The sequence below is a fragment of the Micromys minutus genome (genome assembly GCF_963924665.1).
Source record: "Micromys minutus genome assembly, chromosome: 14".
In the NCBI taxonomy this organism is placed as follows: Eukaryota; Metazoa; Chordata; class Mammalia; order Rodentia; family Muridae; genus Micromys; species Micromys minutus.
Window position 1 is genome coordinate 43,835,054 of NC_137983.1, and position 24,456 is coordinate 43,859,509.

The 24,456-nt window shown below is 42.2% G+C and overlaps 2 protein-coding genes across 2 annotated transcripts in view; both read left to right on the plus strand.

Moving 5' to 3' along the window:
• Positions 1 to 19,065, plus strand: part of ADAM9 (ADAM metallopeptidase domain 9) — a 73,610-nt gene extending 54,545 nt beyond the window's left edge. The window contains exons 17-22 of the mRNA XM_080928990.1: positions 3,012 to 3,092; positions 3,560 to 3,665; positions 6,284 to 6,416; positions 8,300 to 8,474; positions 12,468 to 12,535; positions 17,666 to 19,065. Of these exons, the coding sequence (XP_080785116.1) occupies positions 3,012 to 3,092; positions 3,560 to 3,665; positions 6,284 to 6,416; positions 8,300 to 8,474; positions 12,468 to 12,535; positions 17,666 to 17,759 (657 nt within the window). The 3' untranslated portion in view covers positions 17,760 to 19,065. The remainder of the gene's footprint in view (positions 1 to 3,011; positions 3,093 to 3,559; positions 3,666 to 6,283; positions 6,417 to 8,299; positions 8,475 to 12,467; positions 12,536 to 17,665) is intronic.
• A 774-nt stretch (positions 19,066 to 19,839) lies between these two features.
• LOC308430013 (disintegrin and metalloproteinase domain-containing protein 32-like) overlaps positions 19,840 to 24,456 on the plus strand; it is a gene marked incomplete at both ends in the record, with an annotated part of 87,372 nt that continues 82,755 nt past the window's right edge. The window contains one exon of the mRNA XM_080929094.1: positions 19,840 to 19,912. Within this exon, the coding sequence (XP_080785220.1) occupies positions 19,840 to 19,912 (73 nt within the window). The remainder of the gene's footprint in view (positions 19,913 to 24,456) is intronic.

Sequence of the window (24,456 nt, forward strand, 5' to 3'; positions counted from 1 at the left end):
GGCTATAATTTGTTAGCTAGATACTCTTACTGGGAAACCTAAGTGATATCCACAGTTCTCGGGAGGAGATCTGGAGTTCCTGGATTTCGTGTATTTGTGTCTCTGGGTCAGTCATGTCGTGGTGCTTGTCCAGCCCAGGCTTGGCAGCCCGTGGATTCCAGCCATGGTTTCGTATGAGGGAATGATCAGGGGCTTTTCCCTCTAGGAAGATTGCTGTGACAGCAAAAGGTGCTGGCATCCAGTTTTAAACATGCCCTCTTTTCTCAGCAAAAGAAATGGCAATGAGAGGGAGAGGGAGGGAGGGAGGGAGAGGGAGGGAGGGAGGGAGGGAGGGAGGGAGGGAGGGAGGGAGAGAGAGAGAGAGAGAGAGAGAGAGAGAGAGAGAGAGAGAGAGAGGATATTTGTATTTTGAATGTGTTTGCAAGGAATATAGTCTTATAGCTTGTAGTATCTGATAATTATATAGTAAGACCTTTCAAATTCTTAAGTCATTAAAGCCTTAGAGACAGAAATAATTAGTCCTTAGTACTGTCCTATTTTTATTTCTCAGAGAAATTTCTTTTATACCAGGAATGTTACATTTGTATCAGTTTCTTGACAAATCTATTTTTTAAAAGATAATTTATTTTTAAGATTTATTTATTTATTATATATAAGTACACTGCAGCTGTCTTCAGACATACCAGAAGAGGGCATCAGATCATAACAGATGGTTGTGAGCCACCATGTGGTTACTGGGATTTGAACTCAGGACCTCTGGAAGAGCAGTCAGCACTCTTTACCACTGAGCCATCTCTCCAGCTCTGACAAATCTATTTTAATTGTAGATGCTATATAATATGTATTATTTAATGATATATTAATTTAAATTCACCTTTGCTTTATTTTAATGTTTTTATGGTAAATTTTTGTTGATATTGTTGCTTCCTCAGTTCTTGATTAAATTGTAATAGGGTTAAAAACTATAAAATCAAGCTCTTCAGTGGCATTTTGTTTCAGCTGTGCCTCTAATAGTTAGATGCTATTTTTCTCTCTAAGTTTTCCCTCCATTAGAAATTGGTTTATATAAAAGTATTACATTTTAATTACCACATATACTATATGAAACAAAAATGGATACCCAAGGCATCCCTCCCCAGCCCCCACTGCTTACTTCCTAGGTGAGACATGTCAGCTCTGTTGTTTCTGCGCAGTTCTCTCTGGGCATTTGCAAACCTCCACACTCTGAGAAAACAAAGCCACACTAGACTTTTAGTAAATTTCTGAAGTGCGGCTACTCATGGCACATACCAGATCCTTCAGGGCCATAGAGACTCCTTGGGGTCATCTCAGCCGCAAGATTGTTTAACCACACACTAGAGGGCTCCTGCTCTATAGTTTATTTGCTTAGCTAGTTGACACTTCTGTCGGATAGTTTGCCACAAGAGGGTTATTTTTTAAATTAAGGGATGTGTAAACTAATTTACTTAAATTTACATTTTGCATATACATATTTACATTTTGATAGTAACTGCCAACGTCTTTTTCTGTAGTGTGGTAACACTTTACAGTTCACTAATAGTATTCGAGGTGTCTTAATTTATGACAACATTTTTGCTTAATGTCAGTTCTTTCTTTAAAACGTGTCTTGGGGTCAGGGTGACCTGCAAAGAGTGTTTTTCAGTTCCACCATTCTTCCACATATTTCCTTTCTCTTTGCAGCTAAACAGAATCCCATTCTGACTTGTTGGCCTGTGGTGTCTAGTGGGGTCACTGTGGCCCATTACAGAGTAACTCTACTTAAACTCTATACCTTTACATTTCAGGAAGCATCTAAGTGGTCCATGTCTTTGGAGTCAGTTCTCCCTCACTGTACTCTTTACCCTGCTTCCCCATCTCACATCCTATTAGCCCTTCCTGATCCCTTGTTCCTTCTCCTCACTTTGTGTCACAGTGTTCTAGTTCCCCTCCCTTGAAGCCCTTCTCCACCTTGTCTCCTTACTGATATTTATGGGTATTCCAAATTAAATCCGCCTGCCTAAAGAGTCAAAACTAGGGTCTACATACGAGAGACGGTGTGCGATCTCTGTCTATCTGGGTCTTGGTTACCTCACCCAGGATGACTGCTTCTGTCCTCATCTGTTTACCTGCAAACTTCATCATTTCATTTCTTACCGACCGTGTACGATTCCTCTGTGTGAATGCTCCTTATTTTCAGTGTTCAGTTATCAGTTTGTAGACTTCTAGGCTGTTTCCATTTCCTGACTGGCAAGGACAGAGGAGCAATGCACACAGATAAACAAGTATTTCTGGGGACAGGGTCTGTTTGTAGAGCCTATTTTGACTGCAAACTCATGGTTGTCCTGCCTCAGTTTCCCAAATGCTTGGACTATAGGTGTGGACTGTTATACCCAGCATGTGGTTTTCTTTTGATTTGAAAAAAAAAGATTCTTTGTGAATATTTTCCTAAGGTCTTTATTTGTTATTCATATCAAAGGATAGACTGTAATTTGATCTTTCTTTTTGGCCTTCATATAATCTTTGTCTTCTTAATCATTAATTATACATATCTAGTTAATGTCACTCATTTTCTTCATTAAAAAAATATAATGTTGGAATTAACCATGCCCTGAAAGTTTCCCCAGTGATGGCTCCAGGGGGCCAAGATGACTCAGTGGGTAAATTGCCTGCCACCAGTGCTGAGGCCCTGGATTCCATCCCTGGGGCAGAAGCAACACTCAGAAGTCTTGCTTTGACTTATATACACACATTGTGACATGCACATATACATGCATTCACATGTGTGTGCATGTACCTGTATGTACATTGGCATTACGTGCACACATGTACCTGTGTATACACTGGCATGCATGAGTGTGCACATACATCTGTCCACATATTCATACACACTCACACACCAAACCAAAATGTAATAAAGTAAAAATAATCATGACATTGATCTTTGTCCTGCTGATCTTTCTGATGTGTCCAGCTTTTCTGTATGTCACTTAATTCTTGCTTATTTTTTTCAGATTTGTAGGAATTTTCAGTGTGTAAATGCTTCTGTCCTGAATTACGACTGTGACATTCAGGGAAAATGTCACGGCCATGGGGTAAGCAGCATTCCCTTTAGTTTGTTCATAGTGGTAGTGCTGAGCTGATAGTCCTGGGGAGGTCAGTGAGAGTCCCTACAGTTTCTGGGTAGATGTTGGGAGAATTTGTTCATGTTGGCAGATAGTTCATTTCCACTCCCCTCCCTAGACTTTATTTCTGGGTGTGGTGGTGCATGTCCACAGAGTGAGGTGCAGTCTAGCCAGGGTTACACAGTGAGATCCTTTCTCAAAGACATAGAGAAGACAGACAGACATACAACACACATACACAGAGACAGACACAGACAGACAGATAGACAGACACACACACACACACAGAGAGACAGACACAGACAGACAGACAGACAGACAGACAGACACACATGAGATTTGTGATTAGGTAATTAGGTATGAACTTTGTAGCTTCCATTCTGGAGTTGATTCAGAGCACACTCACAGTTAACAGTGGTAATTTGCTTGTTTTAAAGGTATGTAACAGCAATAAGAATTGCCACTGTGAGAATGGCTGGGCTCCTCCACACTGTGACACCAAAGGGTATGGAGGAAGCGTGGACAGCGGGCCGACGTATAATGGCAAGTATACTGGAGGGCGCTGGTGGGCGTCTCGATGCCCTGGCCGGAAGCTGGCATCCTTATTACTTTCTTCGCTTGCCACGTAGCTGTGCATTGAAGCGCTCACGGCGCCTCCTGCATTGCTTGCAGGCATTTCCGGGGTTTTGTTTAGCCTTGCTTCTTTCAGGTTTTGCTTGTCCTTACTGAGGAGCCTCGTGTCTAGCCCCTAAGTACCCTGTTTTCTGCCGTGCGTGTGCAGCTAACACTGGTGGTCTCTGGTGCCCTTCCTGCAGCTCTTGCTCTGTGTCCTGCACTCAGCTTAGTGTCTACCCACAGCTAGCAGGATGGTGTCGAAGGCTTTAGCGTGGACTTAGATGTGCCCCGCAGGAGTTCTACAGCTTAGCTTCCAGCCACATTTCACGGTGCCTCAAGCACTGTGTTCTCTCTGAGTCACTCTGTAGTCTCTTCTGTTTCTTCTTCCTCACCTACCGTCTCTTAGTGAGTCTGCTCCTCTCTGTTCTCCCGAGGCTGCTACACAACACTGGCACTGGCATTGCTTTTTAAAAACCTCTTGTTTTTATTCCCGGATATAATACGAGTTCCCGGTGAGAAGATGAACTGTCTCCCCTCCAGCAAACCTGGTGGAGTCACTGGCTCGTGGGTTTAGTGTTGCCAGAGTTCGCCAGGTCGTTCCACAGTGGCTCCAGTCTGACACTGTCTGTGTCACATACTGTGCTTTTGTTACTCATGATCACTTTGGAAAGTCTCCGTGGTTCATTTATCCAGGGTCACCTGAAGTAGTTGACCTCGTTCTGACTCATTGTCAGGTAGCATGCCACTGTTAATATCACATTCTCAGCAAAAGGACATTTCATCATCCCATACACCCTCATAAGAGGTAGTGTGATTACAGGGCAGTAATATAATAATATAGTACATTATAATATAGAGTATTTTAATATAATATAATGTATTATATACAATAGATTGTATACAACATAATATAACAATACTTTAATATACTACTGGCTATGGTCAGTGTATCACTTATGTTGACGTGTGATTCTTCTACACATAGTTTATCTAGTGGGTTTTCATGATGGGATGTTGAGTTTTTCTTAGGCTTTCTCTGTACCTTGAGATGAGCCCATGGTTTTCTATTCAATATTTTGTTGATATTTGCACTATATACTGAGCTATCCTTATATCCTAACTTTTCTTATATCTGGAGCTATCCTCATACCTGAGCTGTCTGTCCATATATGCTGAGCCGACTTTATATCCTGGAATGAAGCCATCTTAATCATGGTGCATAATTTTAAAGAGTTTTTAAATTTGATTTTTAAGTATTTTATTGAGGGTTTTTATCTGTTTTTATGAAGGATATTCATCTATAATTCTACCACCTCACTTTTTTCTTTTTTGATGCATTTTTATTGTATTCTCAATAAGGTTAACATTAGCTTTGCAGAACGATGCTTGAAGCTCTCCTTCCCACTGTAGTGCATGGAGCAGTTTGAGGACCAGCACTGTTACGTTGTCTTTAACAGTCTGGTCCGGCTGAGCTGTGAGTCTGCCTGTTCCCAGTCACTTCATTCTTGGGAGACTTTCTGTGACAGCTTCAGAGTCAGTGTTTGTGTTGATTCAGTAGATTTTAATACCCTATAGCTTTAATTTCGAGAGGAGATATGTGTCTAAACCCCTGACAGTCTCTTGTAGATTTCCCTCTTTATTGACTTGTGAAACCTTCTTTAATAGTGTTCTGAATTTCAGTGGTACCTGTTGTAATATTCCCCCTTTAATTAAAATTGCACTGATTTTTCTCTATTGATTTGTCTAAGGGTTTTGTCTATTTTATCTTGTCATTTGCATGTGGAGAGATCTGTAATACCACAGGCAAGTGACAAAAACGGGGAGCACATTTCTGTGTCCAGTTGGGGATGGGACTAAATCTCCGATATACAGCAAGCTCAAGAAAGTAGAAAAGAAGCAAACCAAAGATTCAGTACAAGGCATGGAGGATGTTCAACTCATGGTATAAAAGTTAATGTAAATCACATATGACACCATTTATTGCCTTCCATATTGGGAAGAAAGCCAGAATTTTGGCCTTGTAGGTTAGGCTATAGAATTATTATGTGTTATTTGGGAGTGTACCAAATTTTCACTCTCACTGTGGAGCACAGTTTTCTAATATATCTAAGAAAGGATGAATGTATTTCCTTGACATATAGAATACATACATCTCTTGGGAAAATTATTCTGCAGTCACAGTGGAGTCCATGTGCTTCATAAATAGTTACATGTTGTAACATTTCTTCAGTACTGAGATGTTGAACAAGTAACAGCACATATTAGAACCCCTACTGTTTATTTATGTAGCTGCACTGAGATCGAGGAAGGACAGGAACAGGAGAACAAAGTCATGTGCCAGTGGTGTCTGTTGGTAGGATGTGACCTCTTACGTAACGGGAGTAGCAAGAGATGTATTATGTCCTTTCTAATTTACTCAAGGAAACACTAGCAGATTAAGTAAGAGAAACGCTTATGTGAACCATGTATAATCACCGGGTGTGTTCTGTGTGGAGAGGGTTAACGCCGAATGTAACTGCCCATTACTCTCAATTCTGTCTTTCTAGCAAAGAGCACGGCACTGAGGGATGGACTTCTGGTCTTCTTCTTCCTGATCGTACCCCTTGTTGCAGCTGCCATCTTCCTCTTTATCAAGAGAGATGAACTACGAAAAACCTTCAGAAAGAAGAGATCACAGATGTATGAGTGCTTAGCCTTTTCTTTTTAATGTGTATTAAGTAATTTAAAGCAATTATTAATGATCTAGCACAGAAGTTGGCTGATCTTAATAATAGGGTTTTATGATATCTTACTATTCTTTTGGTATGATAAACATGTAGTGGGGAACCAGCCATGATGGCATAGGCTTGTTAAAACCCTTGGGAGGCTGAGACATGAGGGTTGTGAGTTCAAGACTTGTCTGAACTACCTACTGAGACCTTACTGCTTACACACACACACTCTCTCTCTCTCTCTCTCTCTCTCTCTCTCTCTCTCTCTCTCTCTCACATTCACACTCACTCTTACAGTTTCTTTTCTTTCTTTCTCATACAGGCTCTCTTACATGTACAGTCTCTCAGTGTCTCTCTCCCCATCTCTCTCTCATACATATACAGTCTCTCAGCCTCTCTCTCCCCCCCCCCGTCTCTTTCCCCCCACATCCCCACATACCCAGAGTAAAGAAAGACTGGTGGCTTAGCTCTGAGACCAGGCAGGGGAGGGGCTGTGAGCAGTCTGTGCTGTGAGCAGTGATCTTTGCCTTATACTGATTTCTGATAAATACAAGTGGGATTGAGGGCTTGGCATGGGAGTTAGGCCTTCTAACTAGAGATTAGAACATGGGATAAAGTTTAGACATGTGTTGGGTTTCTATGTCTTCCTTCCATACCCATTCCTGCTTAGGAATTTTGAACTCTCAGTGTGAAAACCAGATTTTAAGAAACAACCTTTGATGAGATACGGTTTATATAGTTCAGACACCTGATACTTTTCAGTCAGCATGTTGAATTTTCAGAGATATCCACGTGAAAACTCACTTCTAATATATCGAATCAGTGTTTAGTATAAAGGACATTATAAATAGGTCAAAGTTCAAATTGTTTGTTAATAGTATGGTGAAAAAAAATATGGGCTGAAATTGACAAAACTCTGAATCTGAGCTTATTCCATATACAATGGGAATATTACCTACTTTGTGGTTTTAGTCACATAGTAACTGAATTTTTTAGTTATTTGATAATTAGATCAAATTTAGTAATTAAAGATTAAATAAAGAAATATCAGCAAAGCCAAATGCAAGCATGTGGTTCTCTTATCGCCCAAATAATAATGATTCCAGATGTCCATGCAGACTTTAGGACCCTGCCTTACTGTGTTATTCTTTCCTGGAGTGCACCAATGTAAACTTCAGAGTCGAAAGTATTCTACCCTCCTCTTCCTCTTCCTCCTATTCCTCCTTTTCTTCCTTCTCTTTCTCTCTCCTCTCCTTCTGTTCCCCTCTCCTCCTCCTTTTCCCTCTTCTTCTTCCTTGTCCTCCTTTCCCACCTTTTCTTCCTCGCTGGCCATCACAGTTCTGACTGACCAGTCCCTGTGGACTTGGGAGTCTGAGTCTGTGGTTTTCGTTACATAGTGAGAGCAGTCTCCTCTCATCCCTGCCCAGCAGACTCACCAGTCCTCAGTGGGTATGGCTCACCTGCTGTCACTCCAGCCACTGAACTTCTTGGGTTTCAGATGCTTGCTTCTAATGTGCATGCATTCCCAGAACTTGTTTTAAGATTCTTTAATTTTTAAGAAAATCTGAAGAGAAAAAGTTAGAGATCACTGATCTAATTAGTTGAGTTTCATAGTCTCTTAGAATTTCCACATTATTGAGTACTAAAATGGAGTTAGGAATCCTTTGTTCCCACAAGGACAAGATTTGTGTGAACACTGGTCAAAATACAGAGACGTCGGCTACCCCTCTGGTTGTCACCAGCAGCAGCAGCAACTTTTTAATTTTGCATTAGGGAAAATTGAAGCCATATATAATGCGTCCTGTGCAAATGTTTTATCATGAATTAACTAAAAGTAATCCTGTCTTTCAGGTCAGATGGCAGAAATCAAGCAAACGTCTCCAGACAGCCAGGAGGTCCTAGTGTCTCTAGACAGCCAGGAGGTCCTAGTGTCTCCAGACCACCAGGAGGTCCTAGTGTCTCCAGACCACCAGGGGGCCCAAGTGTCTCCAGACCACCAGGAGGTCCAAATGTCTCCAGACAGCCAGTGAGTCCTTGGCATGTTATCTAGAGATGCTGTACATTTCATAAAAAAAGTCTTTCCTATTGTGTTCAAGTATTGTACATTCCAAGACACAAGTGGGACCTAGGAGTGTGTCTCATGGTGACATCTGTTCATAGTGTGCTTACAACTGTAGGTTTGATCTTCAGTCCCAAAAAAGAGAGACTGAAAAATGATTGCCTAGTTTAAACATAGATAACTTTACTGTGTATTGGGGAATACTGTAGGTAGTCTTCAAACAAAAGGAACCAGCAGAATCCTGGCTCATAGGATGTGAGAAAAGGCATCTAGTTATTCAGAATACTTTTGCCTAAAAACGAGAAGTGAGCACCTGGGTCTGCTGCTTTTCTTTCTGGCATTTCTTTATGGTTTCAGTAGCTTGTGCCCTAGCATGAGTGAGCAAAGATTGGGTGCTGAGCTCTTGGTTGAGCCTCACCATCCCAGCACATTTCTGCCTGTGCATGGGAGGGTGTTAGGAGGGCATGTGTGCTTACTGAGGAGCAATATGTAATATAGATCTTACCTTCTGTTGGGCTCTTAAGAGTGTTCGGGTATTTATACACAAGTCTGCTGTGGTTTTCATCACCTCATCCCTTATCCCAGATGTCGCCCGAGGTTGTACCTCATTGGCTTGCACTGTTGGTATGTCACACAGAACATCCCAATAGCAAGCTGGGCTTCACGTTCAGTGGGATGCTCTTTTCATGCATGCCTCAGTAGACATTCAGTTGTATATAGCCCTGGCCAACCAAATAGCAAGAAAAAAAAGACTCTCAAAAGGAAAGAACTTTTATGCTTCTTCCACAAAGAAATGATACTTGGGACGATGTTGGAGAGATGACTTGTTGCTATTTTGGAAGACCCAAGTTCAATCCCTATCACTTACATGGTGGCTCCCAACCATCTATAACCCCATTTCCAGGGGATATAGTAACCACATATGTACACATAGATGCATACAGGTAAAATAGTCATACGTATAAAGTAAAATCAACATAAAAAGTTTAAAAAGAAATTATAGCTGTTTAAGAAGAGAGTTGTGGATGCTGGAGATGACACTGAACCATCTCACTCACCTTACTTTGAGAAGGCTTTTTATCAAGTTTCCCAGGCTGGCCTTGAACTTCCCGTCCTCCTGCTCCAGCCCTGAGTATCTGAGATTACACACTTACACCACCAGGCCCCCTTTGTAGCTATTTGGAATGTACAATAGGCTATTTTAATCTAGTCACTTTATTGGGACACTTTGTTTTATAAGAGTAACTCACGTATTGAAAAGACCGTTGTATCTCCAGTGTGTTTTCTTAGCATTTTTGCCAAAAAATCAACTGCCCCAGGGGCTGGACAGAGTGCTCAGAAGTTAAGAGCAGCAACTGCTCGTTCAGAAGACCTGGGATCAGTTTCCAGCACCCTGTGGCAGTTTACAATTGTCTCTAATTCCTGTTCCAGGGGATCCAATGCCCACTCGGGCTCCTTGGGCACCTGGCATCGCAGAGTGTGCTCACATACATGCGGGCAAAGCATACACAAAGTGAAACATTAAAATCCTAAAACCAAAACAAAACTCACTGACCTAGCCTGAGAAATGGTTCAGAAAGTCTAGTGTGTGCCTTGAAAGGTTTTGGGACGTGAGTCTGAATCTCGAGATGTAAAACTGGGCATGGTAGCGCAGATCTGTAACTCTTGTGCTCCCGAGGTGAGGCTGGATGGAGGTGGAAAGTGTCCAGAGGTATTTGCAGCAGCCATCTTGGTGTACCCAGCGTGACAACAGAGGCTTTTTTCAAAGTAGGGAAAGGCCAGGACCCGTACCCAGAGATGCCCTCTGACTTTCACATGTATACTGTGGTATGCACACATGTGCACACACATCACACACAGCTGGCCTCAGGTGTGTGGGGTTACTTAAGCCATGTTACTGAAATACAGGGGTTGTACTGACTGCAGGTGACCTTGGCTCTATGAGCATTTCACTGTGAGAGTTCTTGGTGATCCAGACCTCCTTGTGAATAGTCCATTTAGCCACCCACCAATCTGTGCATCCCCACCAGGCCGGTTGTAGGTCTCCACAGATGCGTCCATCTCTCCAGTTCCCTCTACCTGTTGCCCTCTTACTGTTCACAGCAGCCGCTTAAGGATCCTTTGTATTTCCGAATTCCTCTTGTCTTTTCTTTCTGATAGTCTTTTGTTCACTACTTGCTTTTCCTTTTGCTATGATAAAATCCCCTGACAAAGCGACCTAAAGAAGAGATAGTTTCTTTTGGCTCACAGCTGCAGGGTTCAGCCCCTTGTGTTAGCCTTAAATCATTAATAATTCAAGAGCTAAGCCTTGTGGCAATTCTTGGTATTTAAAAATCATTATGTTTAATCTTTACACACCAAGAAAACTTTGACTATTTCCATGTTACATTTTTTATATGTACTTTATGCTCATTGTAACTAGTAAGATTTCAATGCATACTATCAAATCTTAAAAAAAAATCAAGTACTGACAAAAATATATTCATATAGTTTTATGTAAAAATGCTTTTAAAATCTGTACATTTATCTCTGTTTTTTAAAATGAAGTTGTTTAATTAAAAAAAAAAAAAAAGGAAAGCAAAGGCAGCTGGATCTTGAGAGAGCTGGTTCCACCCAGTCAGGAAGAGTGCAATGTGAGCCCTTCCTCTTAAGAGGCCCGCAACTCAAGCCCAAGGAGGGCACCACCCTCCACCGCACTAGGTCTTCCAGCTCCAGTCACCAGATGACCCTCCACAGGCATGCTGGACGCTTGTCCCTGAGGGCATTCCAGGTCCTGTCAAGCTGAAAGCCAGTATTAACCATCACATCTAGATAATAGTTTTTGATTTTATTTATATTTTCAGAACATCAGTTTTTATTTTTATAGATGTTTTCTATTTCATTTATTTCTCCTCTATATCTTACTCTTTCTTTCCTTCTACTAACTTTAATCATTATACAATTTCCTCCTTAAAGTTTTATGGTTAGTTTATCCCCATATTTCTAGGTTTTAAACTATTGCATTAGGTTGTTATTTGATAGTTTTTCTCCTTTTGAAATGGCATGTGCTCCTTCTGATAAAGGTATTTATTGCTATACATTTGCTATGAACTATTTCAGCTTCTCCTCAGATGGATCTTTTAAGAGTTGTTAATTTTTTATTTACATTTTTGTCTCAAGAGGTATTTCTGTAATTCTTTTGATTTCTTGGCCCAGCGATTGTTCAGAAGCATACTGTTTAGTTCTCTATTTTGGAGTTTTCTTAAATTCCTCTCATGTTTATTCCAGTCATATTACTGTGGTTGGGATACTTGATGGATGTCTTCACTCACACTTTTTAAAGCTTGTTTGTGGCTGAACAATTGCTGTCTTCTGGAGCATGCCCAGTGCATTGTAGAGCGAGCGTTTGCCTCTGTATGACGGGCTGGTGTCTGTGTGTGTGTCAGGTTAGTTCACGGCTGAAGTCTCCTTCCTGAGTTTTCTGCCTGCACAATCTGCGCAGATCTTGCTGTATTTCAGCTCCTTCGCCAAGGAAGGGTATCATGAATTCTAATATTAAGGGTAACAGGTTACTGGGAATCCTGATCCCAGTTAGCTACTTCACAGGCTTGCCAATAAAATGTCAGTATTTTATTGAAAATGTATTGGTGTTATTTAGTTAATTTAATTCAATATTATTATACTTTAGTGTTATTGAATTTAAACATATAGCCTTCAAATAAGGAAGTATGGCATTTAGTAGTAAAGATGAGTTAAACAGGAAACTATTGTTTTCAATCTGTTGTCCTGGAGATCAAGCTTGGAGCTTTATCCATGCTAGAAAAGCACACTGGCACTGAGCTGCACTCTTGGTTTGCCCTTTTAACCAAAACTGTCAGTGGCCTCAAGTATATTAATCATTTATACAGAAAGTAGTGTCATACTCAGTACAGCTTTGTGACCATAATGTAGCAATAACTATGCATTTTCTTTTCTTTTCAGCCCGTGCAAGGAAACAGATTCCCAGTACCAACCTACGCCGCCAAGCAGCCTCCGCAGTTTCCGTCAAGGTTGGCAGGAAATGGGTTCAGATGACTTGACCATGTTAGAATCCACGAGTCAGTCCTCACAGTTTCCCAGTTCATGTTGACTTAGGGCAAGGTGTTTAGGTGACTGAACTGGAAACAAGATTGGATAGAACAGAATCTGTAAGGAAAGCTTTTACAGACCTTTTATATGAATATTGTTATATTTGTACAACGCCAGAGAGAATTACCTTACATAGCTTTTGGTGTCAGGTCAGAATCAAGGGCCTTTAAAATACTGAGTGTAGAAAGTAAACGGGCTGCACCTGCTTCCCCTCAGAGACTAGCCTGAGAAGCTCAGTCATAGCGTACAAGCGAGAAGCTCGGTTGTAGGCTGCATGTGCTTAGGAAAAGGCCGAGGAGGCAGGGGACGGTGCAGCCAGGGCCCAAAGCAGAAGGACGTTTAGAGATGACCAGCTTTGGGGATGACTTTTCTCTTATAGATGAACCTAGGGGTGAGAGAAGCTTCCAAGAGCTCAGAGGGCAGATGGGGCAAAATTAGAGTTCCAGCCAGGGGAACTCCCAAGGCAAACTTCCCAGGCTTTGTTCAGGGACCCAGGACCAGAGATGTTCTATACTTGATTGATTTCTACACAGAAGATCCAGGTTGCAAGTAAAGAAATTGTGACTAAAACTAAATCATACAACATAGAAAGAGAACCGGAGGTTTCTTTTTTTTTAAAGTTAAAAACCATCAGACATTGTTCTTAAAATAATTCTGATCATGTTAGAGGTCCAGACTGAGAATTTTCGTGTAGGACTAGAAACTTTTTTAAAAAAATGCAGATTCTAGAATTTAAAAAAAAAAAAAAAAAAAAAAAAGAAGCAGAACTGAAGCTAATGGGCCAAATGCAAAATTGGAAGGACACATGAACTGTGGTACTGCACTTTGTCATATGAAATGTGTCTGACCCCGCCCACTCCAGAGTGCGCTACAGTCCAGTCTACAGACCAGGGTGGTGTTCTGTAGTGAACTTACTCTCTGGGACGGGTGCCTCGGCATCCTCCTGAGCATAAAGAGAGAACTATGTGAGCAGAGGCGTTCCTAGACAGTGCTCTCTCTAGTGTGATGTGGGCAGGCAGGTCCATGCAGAGGTGGTCAGGGCGTCCACGGGTTAGAGTCTCAGTACTGAGATGGATGGGGACCATGTAAGGATTCTGGAGTCTCAGTCTTATGTGTAAACATAGAGCTAGTTTCACATTAAGCGCTGGTTTGGTGCCCATCATTTAAAAAGAGCATTGATGTTTACCTTGTGTGTTGTGTCTGAGTGTTTGCCCGCATGCACGTATGTGCACCGTGTGGCTTGGTGCTCATGTAGGCCAAAGATGTCAGATGCCCTGGGACCGAACTTACAGATGGTTGGGAGCCACCATCTGGACGCTGGGAACGGAAAGTGGGTCCTCTGAAAGTAGCAGTCGTTCTTAACTGCTGAGCCTTCTCTCCAGCCCCACCCAAAATCCACCTGTAATTTTTTGAATTAAAAAAAATTGAAGTTTAATGAAGGAAAACAACAGTAAAATGGAAAATGTTTAACAGCTGAGGAACAGGATCATTCTGTTCCCAGTAACTTGTGGCTGCCTGCAGCACCTCAGGGAGGGGTCACTGCCTCCCATGGGTCACTCCTGCATCCGTGACAGGATGCCGATGGGATGGGCTCATTCTTGATTAGCTCCAGGTCTGCAGGTTCTTATGAGTAGGAGCTTGGGTCTGTACGTTCTTATATCCAGGAGACAAGGTTTTCCAGCACGTCTCCAGTTTTCAGGCTCTTTCATAGATGTCCCATTCAGAGCTGAGTAATCAGTGGTCACATAACCTCAGCACTCCGGGCAGTCGTGGGTGTTTGATCTCACCAGTACTCACTGACAAGCAAGTTTTTCCGACCAAGGCTGAGAGCAGCATATGGGTATCGATATAACTCTTTGGTGGGCAGTCTGCCGGTGTGATCATTTTACAAAGCAGAGGCAGCAGTTTCGCCACTAGGGTCTCTGACTCCCCCAGACATAACCGTCCAGGTCTGGAGTGGGAAACGTGAGTTCTGTCTGTCTAGAAAGCAGTTGGTTTCCCCCATGATGCACATGCCACTCTTGCTTCAGTAGGCAGCTCTTGCCCGGCAGGTTTATCGTGTGCCATTGCAGGGTCCCTGTTGATGACTCTTCTCCACCAGTCCTCAGAACACTCCATACTACCACAGTTACCTAGCAGGAAGGAAGGCTCCAGTTCTGCTCCAGCTACTTTATCAGCGTTCCACAACCTCAGTGTGCAGTATTCACCAATGGGGTTTCATCATTCAGTTGGGTGGGTGACCGAGAGCAATGGCAGTCACTTAGATAGTCTTGAGCACCTCTAGGGCCTCCCTGACCAGCAGTTCGCAGTAGGCAGCCTACACCGGCACTAGAGTGTTTTATTTAATAACTCTGGGCTCTAGTAACAGCTTGATCCATCATGACAGGACACTTCCATTCGAACTATTTTCTTTACAGTATAATTTCAAATTAGCTTACATATTGTAGATTTCTAAGTTTTTTTTTTATCCACCCATAACTTTAAGTCTTTCCTTGATCCCTTCCTCTGTCCTTACTCTCTACTGAACCTTCCCATTTCTAGAATTCCACGCGTCTGCTTTTATGTCACACGTGCTCACTGTCTCCATGTGTCACATGTGCTCACTGTCTCCATGTGTCACATGTGCTCACTGTCTCCGTGTGTCACACGTGCTCACTGTCTCCATGTGTCACTTGTGTTCACCGTCTCCATGTGTCACACGTGCTCACTGTCTCCATGTGTCACACGTGCTCACTGTCTCCATGTGTCACTTGTGTTCACCGTCTCCATGTGTCACACGTGCTCACCGTCTCCATGTGTCACACGTGCTCACTGTCTCCATGTGTCACACGTGCTCACTGTCTCCATGTGTCACTTGTGTTCACCGTCTCCATGTGTCACACGTGCTCACCGTCTCCATGTGTCACACGTGCTCACTGTCTCCATGTGTCACACGTGCTCACTGTCTCCATGTGTCACACGTGCTGTCTCTGTGTGTCACACGTGCTCACTGTCTCCATGTGTCACACGTGCTGTCTCTGTGTGTCACACGTGCTCACTGTCTCCACTCCTTGTTGCCTCCAATAAAATATTATTTTCATTAGATTTTATTCCTTCCTCTCTTTCTTCCTGCCCCAATTCCTTATCTTGTTTTCTTTCTCTTTCCCTCCTTTTAAGTCTTCTACATTCAGGTTATAATCCCTGTTCCCATTTACTTTATATTTTGAAATTTTTAAAAGTTTTGAGATTTTAATTGTTACCATTTTTGCCTTCCCTTTCCTCCTTTCAAATTCTCCTGTGTACTCATGCCCCAACTTAAAAAAAAAAAAATTCATGACCTCTCTTTTTTTTTTAAGTGGTGTGTGTGTGCCTATCTATTTATCTATGTCTAAATACATAAATATAATCTGTTTACTCTGTATAATGTTACTTTTATGACTGCTTTCAGGGCTGACCATTTGGTGTTAGGTAACTAATTGCTGTATTCTTCCCTGAAGTATTTCTGAGCATTCTTTTAGTTGCCTATAGTTCCTTATCTAATGTTGAGGCCTCATGAGTCTCCCCTTTCAGGTAGCATGTATCTTGACGTCATCCTTATTCAGGTCATATTTAGGCAGTCATGTTAATCAGACTTCATAGATGTAGCTTCTAACATTTGTAGGAGACACGGTCTCACAACAGACTCCTAATTCCCAATGCTTTAATACAATTCCTTGTGTTGTGGCAACCCATAAAATTATTTTTGTTGCTACTTTATAACTACAATTTTGCTCCTCTTATGAATTGGAGCATAAATATCTGTATCTTCTGGTGGTCTTAGGCGACCTTATGAAAACTCATTTCAGACCCCAAGGTGTTAGGACCCACAGGTTGAGAACAGTGGCTCTAGCTTTTCCTTCCTGTCCACTCTCTCCTCTAGTGATTCCCGAGCCTTCGTGCAGAAGTTGTGTGTAAGTGAATCCATTAGGCTTGTTCCCCATGTCTCTGTCAGGTGTGACTTTCTGTAATGGTCTCTGTGTGGTACAAGGAGATCTTTGATGAGGGGTGAGGACGGCACTTACCTGTGGGTATAAGGACAAATACTCAGAATGTAGTTAGGAATTTGCTATTTAGTAAAATGTTGGTTGGGCTTCAGACCCCTCCACAGGAGGGTAGTCATGGCAACCTAGCCAGCTACCCATCGCTAGTAAAGTCATGGAGCTTTGAGGGGAATCTGTTCATTTTTAATGAGGGAAGCCAGCCTTTGTCTCAGGTCAGCTACAGAAAGCTAGTGGACCAGTGCTTTTTTTATGTATGTAGTTCATTTTAATTGTTCACTCTTAGAGAAGTTCAGAAATCTGTACAGTATATTTGGGTCATACTGCCCCCCTTCCCCCAGCTCCTCCTAGATCTCCCTCACCACACCCCCCTTCCCACTTCATGTCTTCTCCAAAGTCATCTGGCTCAGTCACTGCTTGTGCACTTAGGTCCAGAGCTGTCCCTTGAGGCGTGCCTGTCCGTACATTTCCACGGCACGACAAGAGTGCTTCACCCACTTACTGTCCTCAGGTGTCCTTTACAATTTGATCATTCAACAGGCTTTTCCTTTATAAACAAAAGCTGCAGCCCTCTTACCTCACTGATCATGGAGTGACAGAAGTATAAAGCAGTGACAAGGACTGGGAGAGAGCTTCCGGGGTAAAGCCTCCCCGGGTAGCAGGAGGGACCTAAGCTCAGATCCCCGGCACCCACTTATAAGTCTGGCAGGATCCAGTGCCCACAACCTCAGCACTGGGGGATGGGCAGTGAGTGAGCACCGAGGCTCACTGCCAGCCTGCGTAGCCAATCCGTGAGCAACAGAGTCAAAAATAAGGGTGAGAGCAACCGAAGAAGCCATGACCTCTGTTCTGTACACAGACACAGACAGGTCCTTTTAGCGGTTGACTACCATATAGACACAGTAATCTCAGAACATAGAGGAGGAAGTGCCCCTACTTGTCAGAGAGTTGAGGATGGTATTGTGTGGAGCTCGTCACGAATCCAGCCTTACTCCATTCACGCCACACACTCTAACTCATGTTTTCCCCTCACAGGCCACCTCCACCACAACCGAAAATATCTTCTCAGGGAAATTTGATTCCGGCTCGGCCAGCTCCTGCACCTCCTTTATATAGCTCCCTCACCTGACATTAGAGTCTTATTTTTTAAAAGTCTTCAGGGAACTGAGCAAATGTTTTTTGGTTTTTTTTTTTTTTTTGTTTTGTTTTCCTGATGTTTCCTTGAAAAGCCTTTCTCTTCCAACCATGAGTGAACACAAACCACCACAAAGCAAACTTTATTAGCACAGAAGCGTAGTGGGAATTGAGAAATACAGGAACGTGCAGGCACTCCAGGGGATTTAAAATGAATGCTTCCACCATTGAGATGTTTTCTTTGACCATTTGTGAATTTAATACACTTGATGTGGATTAAGTTATTTTGAACATGTTACTGTAATGATTCTCAAATTAACTGGATTAGTGTAAGATTTGTCACTATGTGCTTAAATGTAATCCTGACTTTTTGACCCCAGTTACCATTAATAGTTCTGGCTGAACATTTGAACATGTATTAACTTAGGAAGACTAATTGCCAATAACATCTGCATTTTCATCTTGCATGATTAACAGCCATTTCTATGGACTTATGTCTCTTAATACACAAAGAAGCAACTATCTTGAAGGAGAATACACAAGAGCCACAATCATGACATACTTTGAAAGTATGAAATATGGTGTGTACTCAGTTATTGGCTTCCATTTTTTATGATCTTTCAATTATAATAACTATGATAGAAATTGATTTAACAATCAGTTATTGGCTTCCATTTCTAAATATCTTTTCAACTATAATGACTGTGATAGGAACCGATTTAACTGAACTTTCTTTATGCATCATGGTAAAGCATTGCACTAGTGTTGTTCTAATTGACGTGCACATACTATGGTACGAGGTGTTTAGTATGCCCGAGGGATAGGTGTCGTCGAACAGGCGCATGGAGAATCCCTTCCAACAGTTGAGGTGTTACAAAACTACTTGAGAATTCATGAGCACTTTAACTTTAAAATCTGAATTTCAAAGCTTGATATTAAGTCATTTAGAATGTTTACATTTACTATGGTGTGCTGGATCCTGTCTCTTTTGACTAATATTTTCATAAAAATTAGGCTGGAGAAAAGAAGGAAACGGTGGTTTCCTTAGGTAACTACAGAAGTTATATTGGTCTCTGTGATTACTTTCTCAGCTGTATTAAAATGAATTTGTACTTTGAAAGGAATGATACTGACACTGAAATTTTAAACACTTAAATTTTTCATAATCTTTCATAAAGAACTTTAATAATAGGTATATTAACTGAATTTAATTAGTTTTTAAAAATAATATTTTGTTTGTGTATATATACATATTAAAATAAAAAAAAACATTTACAACAAATAAAATACTTGAAATTCTTGTTTGGTCGTCCCGTTACTTTCTACAAAACACAACTATTTTGGATTCTTCTTAATTTCAGTGTTAGGGATTTTGCCAAATGTGCACAGTGGCTGCACTTAAGGAAAACACATGAAAAGAGTGTTCAGTTCTTCAGGATCCTTAGGTGTTTTACCAGTTGGGTATGTACTAACACTGGTGAAAATTACCTTCAGAAACACGGAGGAAGGACTCTTTGGAAGCATGTGACCACGACACTGCCATTTCAGCTAGGACGAGGGCTGAAATGTAGGTATTTTAGAATGTCATGGATCTGCCGTGGATCGGCCGTTCCGGTATAAATTAATTAACCGCACTGGTAAGTTTCTACAGCGGGAGTTACATGAATCTTAGCTGAAGTGCTGTGGAGAACCAGGTTGGAAGGAAGCCTGGCGGTCAGTCCATAGGAGCAGTGTGCCTATGGAAATGTACATTCCAAGTAAGAAAATCATTTTACTCTTTCTTGAAAATTTTCTCTAGGCATCTTAAAAAGCAATCCTAGTTTTAGCCTTAGAACGGGCACACACGTATGTTGTGTACTTTTTTGACCTCGGTGCGCCATCACAGCCTCTCCAGCCCTGCGTGCATGCGGGCTTTGAAGCAGCTGAGCTCTGTGCGAGCTGGGGTGTGTGGTGGAGGATGGAGGCGGGGTAGGGGGTTAGGGCGCTCCAAGGACGTGGCCCACGGTGGCCCCTGGCACGTGCCCCACGGCCCCGTGCAACGGCTTTACAACTGTCTAAGTACTCCAGGAGACGCCATGCGGGGCGCCAGGCTGCACGCACTGCTGCTGCTGCTGGCGGAGCTGGGGGCCTTGCTGGCATCAGGACACGGTGAGCGCGCCACGAGGCGGGTTCCCTGAGTTTGGGGGCGCTTTTCTTGTGGGCCTATCATGCACACCATAAAGCTCAAAAAGTGTACCCCAAAAGAACACTCCCAACAGCTACTGGAATCCACTTAAACTCAAAAAACCCCAGCTTCCATAGATAATTAATTCTTCCAACATGATCCAGAAATAAGGAAAGGAAAGGCATTAAGCCACAAACGCCCAAGCTCAGAGGGAAAGCAGAGGTGCTTGTGGGAGCCGGGAAGGGGCAGAATCTTGCTCGAGATTTGGAATTAAGTAGGGCTTCGGCAACTTGACAGATAGTGGTGTTCAAGCTGTTTTGAGCCCAGCCGTTCAGTCCAGCGCTTGTCGTTCAAGCGTGCAGTGCATCCTTTGAAAGGTGAAGGCGGGCTATCAGCGTGCTTGGGGTTCCGAGTGTTCTCTTCTGGTTTATTAGAAGTAGACATTTAAGCAGCATCTAAAATATCACCGTCGTATTCTTTATATGTTAACACACTTCAAAACTGAGAGTGGTTCTCCAGGGGGAAGAAAAGGAAGATGATGTAGCTTGGCATGTTGTAGATCTCCTGAACACGTGCTTCCGTAAAGGACAACCCGATTGTGTGCCCACTGCTTCCAGTCTCGGGGTGCATGCTCATGCTCCAGTTGAAGTACAAAGAAGGGCGAACTTTGGAAGTCCTTTTCAGATACGTCCGAGCTCTCCGCTTGCTCCACTCACGCTTGACAGACAGAAAAAGTATAATGGCACTGTAGAATCTAAAACCACACCAGCAAGCATTGCTATTCTCTTTTTAATTAAAATATATCACTAACTCTGTTCCTCCCTCTAATCTATCCACTCTAACCCCCTTGCCTCTTTATTTAATGTATATTAAATCTATCATCTATCTGTAGATATCTATATAGGTATAGATATGCCATATACCAGCAAACTTTATGGAATTCAGTGGGATATCAATATTGAGGTTTGGTTATTTTATGCATGTTATTTTAATATTTTAATTTATTATCTTTAATTTTTTAAGCTGCGGTAAATACAAAACTTACCAACAGCTTCTAAAAGATTTTAAAAATTTTAAACTATTTTATTTGTATGGGTTTTTGCTTGCCTTTAAGTCTGTGGATCACTTGTGTGCCTGGTGTGGTGCCCTTAGAGAGTGAATCTGAGAAGCTTCTCTAGGACTAGGAAGTAGTGAGCCACCACGTGGTTGCTGGGAATTGAACCTGGGTCCTCTGGAAGAACAGCGAGTGAGCTATCTCTCTGGTTCCTCAAAACATTGTTGTTTGTTTTTGGTGTTTCTAAAGAAAAATCATCAAACGTCACTTTCCAAGGCAGATTCAGATGCACAGTAGAACTGAGCAGAAGCCAGTGTTTGTGCACAGTTCCTGCTCCCTGTGCTTCCGAGAGGGTGGAGCCCTGGTGTTGCAGGGATGGACCTGATTGCCCTGGGGTTCAGTGTGTTCTGTGTCCTGCACAAAGATGCCCACCCACCCTGCAGCATCACGAGGAGTAGTCCCACCGCCCTGAATCCTCCGTGCTCTCCCACTCGCCCTCCTCCCTGCCACCCCTAAACAGCTACCTTTTGCTGTCTGCCTTTTCCAGAAAATTGTTTCATTGGAATCGAGTACCACGTGGCCTTGCAGACAGGCTTCTTTTTATTTGAAGTATATATTTTTAGATCCCTTGATGCCTCTTTCTTGTCTTTTGACAGCTTATTTCTTCATAGCATAGAAAATACCCTTCCCACGGTCCACGTCGAGCATAGTTTATCCGCTTAGTTACTGAAACATGTCTCCGCAGCTTCCCAGTTTTAACAGTGGTGAAGACAGACACTGTCTACAGCTTGCTCAGGCTGTATGTGAACAGTTTTCCATTAATTCAGGCAGTTACCTGCTGTCACTGTGATGGCGAGAGGATATAGTGGTGTCTCATCATTTTTAATTAACAATCTTCTAATGGCATATGCTATTGAGATCTGGACATTTGGCTTTGAGCCTAGCCTTTGACATTGATCCATCTCCTCTGCTCTGCTGCTGAAATCTTTTCTCTTTAGTGTCTTTTTCAGGTCATTCCACAATTTTAAAATTTGGATTGTGTGCCACTATTTTTCAAAAAAAAATCTTTGCATGTTTTAGGTAATAATCAGATGTGCTTTATTTTATTTTTAACCTTTTTATATGTGTGTTTATGTATGGTGTGTGTATGTGTATAGCGTGTGCATGCATGTATAGTTTATGGGTGCATGTTTGTATAGTATGTGTATGTGTGCATGTGTGTAGTTTGTATGCATGTATGAATTTGTATATAGTATGTGTATGTGTACATTTGTGTTTAGTGTGTATGTATGTAGTGTGTGCATGTGTGCATGTGTATATAGTATATGTTTGCATGTGTATAGTGTGTGCATTTGTGTTTTTATGTTTATGTATATATGTGTAGTGTGTGCATTGCGTGCATGTGGGTATGAATGTGTGGACGCATGATACGGAGATCAGAGGACAGCACCTCAGATGCCAGTTCTTTTCTTCCACTTTACTTAAGGATGTTCCCTGTTTCTCACTCTGCATAAGCCCGGCCAGCTGGCCCTGGGACCTCTGGGGTTCTGTTTCCACATCCAGTCTCTGTGGATCACTGAGATTACAGGTGTGTCTTCCATGCCCATCTCTAGCTTATGGAGATTTGAGCTCTGCTCCTTATGATTGTGTGATAAGTGTTTTATCCACTGAGCCATCTCCCCAGTCCAGATCTGCTTATTGAAGGACATTTTCCCATAGCCTTTGCCCTTTCTTCTCACTCCCTTGGATCTCTCTCTCTCTCTCTCTCTCTCTCTCAGAACGTACATTTTCTTTTGTGCACTTTACTATTATTTTACTGTATTCCTTCCACTTCTGTTTTTAAAAATGTTTTTTAGAGAACATAACATGTTGCTATTTACTATAGAAAACATGTTACAGTCGACTTCTTAAAACCTTTTGCCTGTGGAATGAAACATTTTACACCCACTGATAAAATATTTGCTTATCTCGTCTTCACCCCAACCAAAGGACACGCCAGCCTACTTTCTGCTTCCTCTATGTACTTAGATGTTTGAGCTTCCTGCCTCTGACAGGGTTTGTGTGACTTTCCTCAGTCCCCATTGTTGGTGACTCTGAAATGGGCTCCTCTGACACTGGCGTGTGGCTCACATGCTATGTGTATGGCACATTTCATTAAGAATCCTCAGAGTTCTCAGTGGGTTGTGTCGGGCTGACTGGTACTTAAAACCCATCTGAAAATTTTAACTGAAAAGTTTAGGTGTAGGGACATTGCTTATCCTTGTTCAGAGGGTCTTCTAGAATCCATACTTTTCTCTGTGCATCTCTCCATTTTCTTATTCGTAAGTCTTTTGTTTCTTTGGTCACTTTCACGAGTGGGATCTTTTACAGAACGCTGTCCGTTACCGGCACTAACGAGGCAATACATTCGTATTATGCTTGATGGCTGTTCTGTTCTTCATCTTCTTTTGTTGTGGTTGTTGTAGATTGTCACGTCATCTTCTATACATGCCCTTGTCCCTCAGTTCCAGGGTGAGGCCGATCTGTAACCAGTAGGCATGGCCACAGTGTACTGCTTTAGTCACTACCTTCTCTAGTGACATCAGTAAGGGCTTCCACTGGTTAGACGTCTCTTACACGGACCAATCATCTTTGTGAAGATTCAGTTCTTAATTGAAATTTTTTAAAACTTATTATCATGAAGGAGTTTAGGTGTGAGTGTCACGGCAAATGTGGGAAACTCAGAAGACAATTTTGTGGAGTTGGCTCTCTCTTTCCACCTTTGATGTGGGTCCCAGGAATTGAATGGAGGTCAGGGTATGGTAAACACCTTTACCTGTTGAACCATTTTGCCTGCTCAAGTGTTTTGTTACTATGTGGTCATCTAAAAGAATCAGGGACAAGGGTCTGTTTTGCTGAAATCTTCATCAAAATAATGTTTATCTGTGAAGAGTGGTAAAAGGTCACAAGTGTCTCACTAGTCACTAATTGAGAAATGGCAGACTTTCCATGATAAACAAATCCATTCTTGTTACATGAGGTCACACGAGTTTCAGGGGTTTATGTATTACTGTCACACAGTTTTCTTAAAGAGACTGGTGCAGTGGTGTGCTGCCATTACAAGGTTAAAATACGTGCCCATGTTCTGAATGTGGGACAGTAAGGGATGGGTAGCAGGTCACCAGAAAATTGACACCGTTGAGAAGACTAGATCTTTGTTAGGATGTTGTCAAGTAGTCTCCGATAAAACACCATGAAACAATGCTCGTTGTATGAGACGGCCCAATGGGTGGGTCCCATGGCCCAAGACTGGCCACCACATAAAGAAAGAAGTCATCTTCAGGACTGATTAGCTAGAAACAGATTAACAGTAAAGACAATATGCTTGGGAATATGGGTCCGCCCACGATTTTAAGTGGTGACAGATTCCAGATCCTGAATGGTGATTGGCTGAACAACAGCAACAACAAACCAGAAAACAAACAAAACCCAACT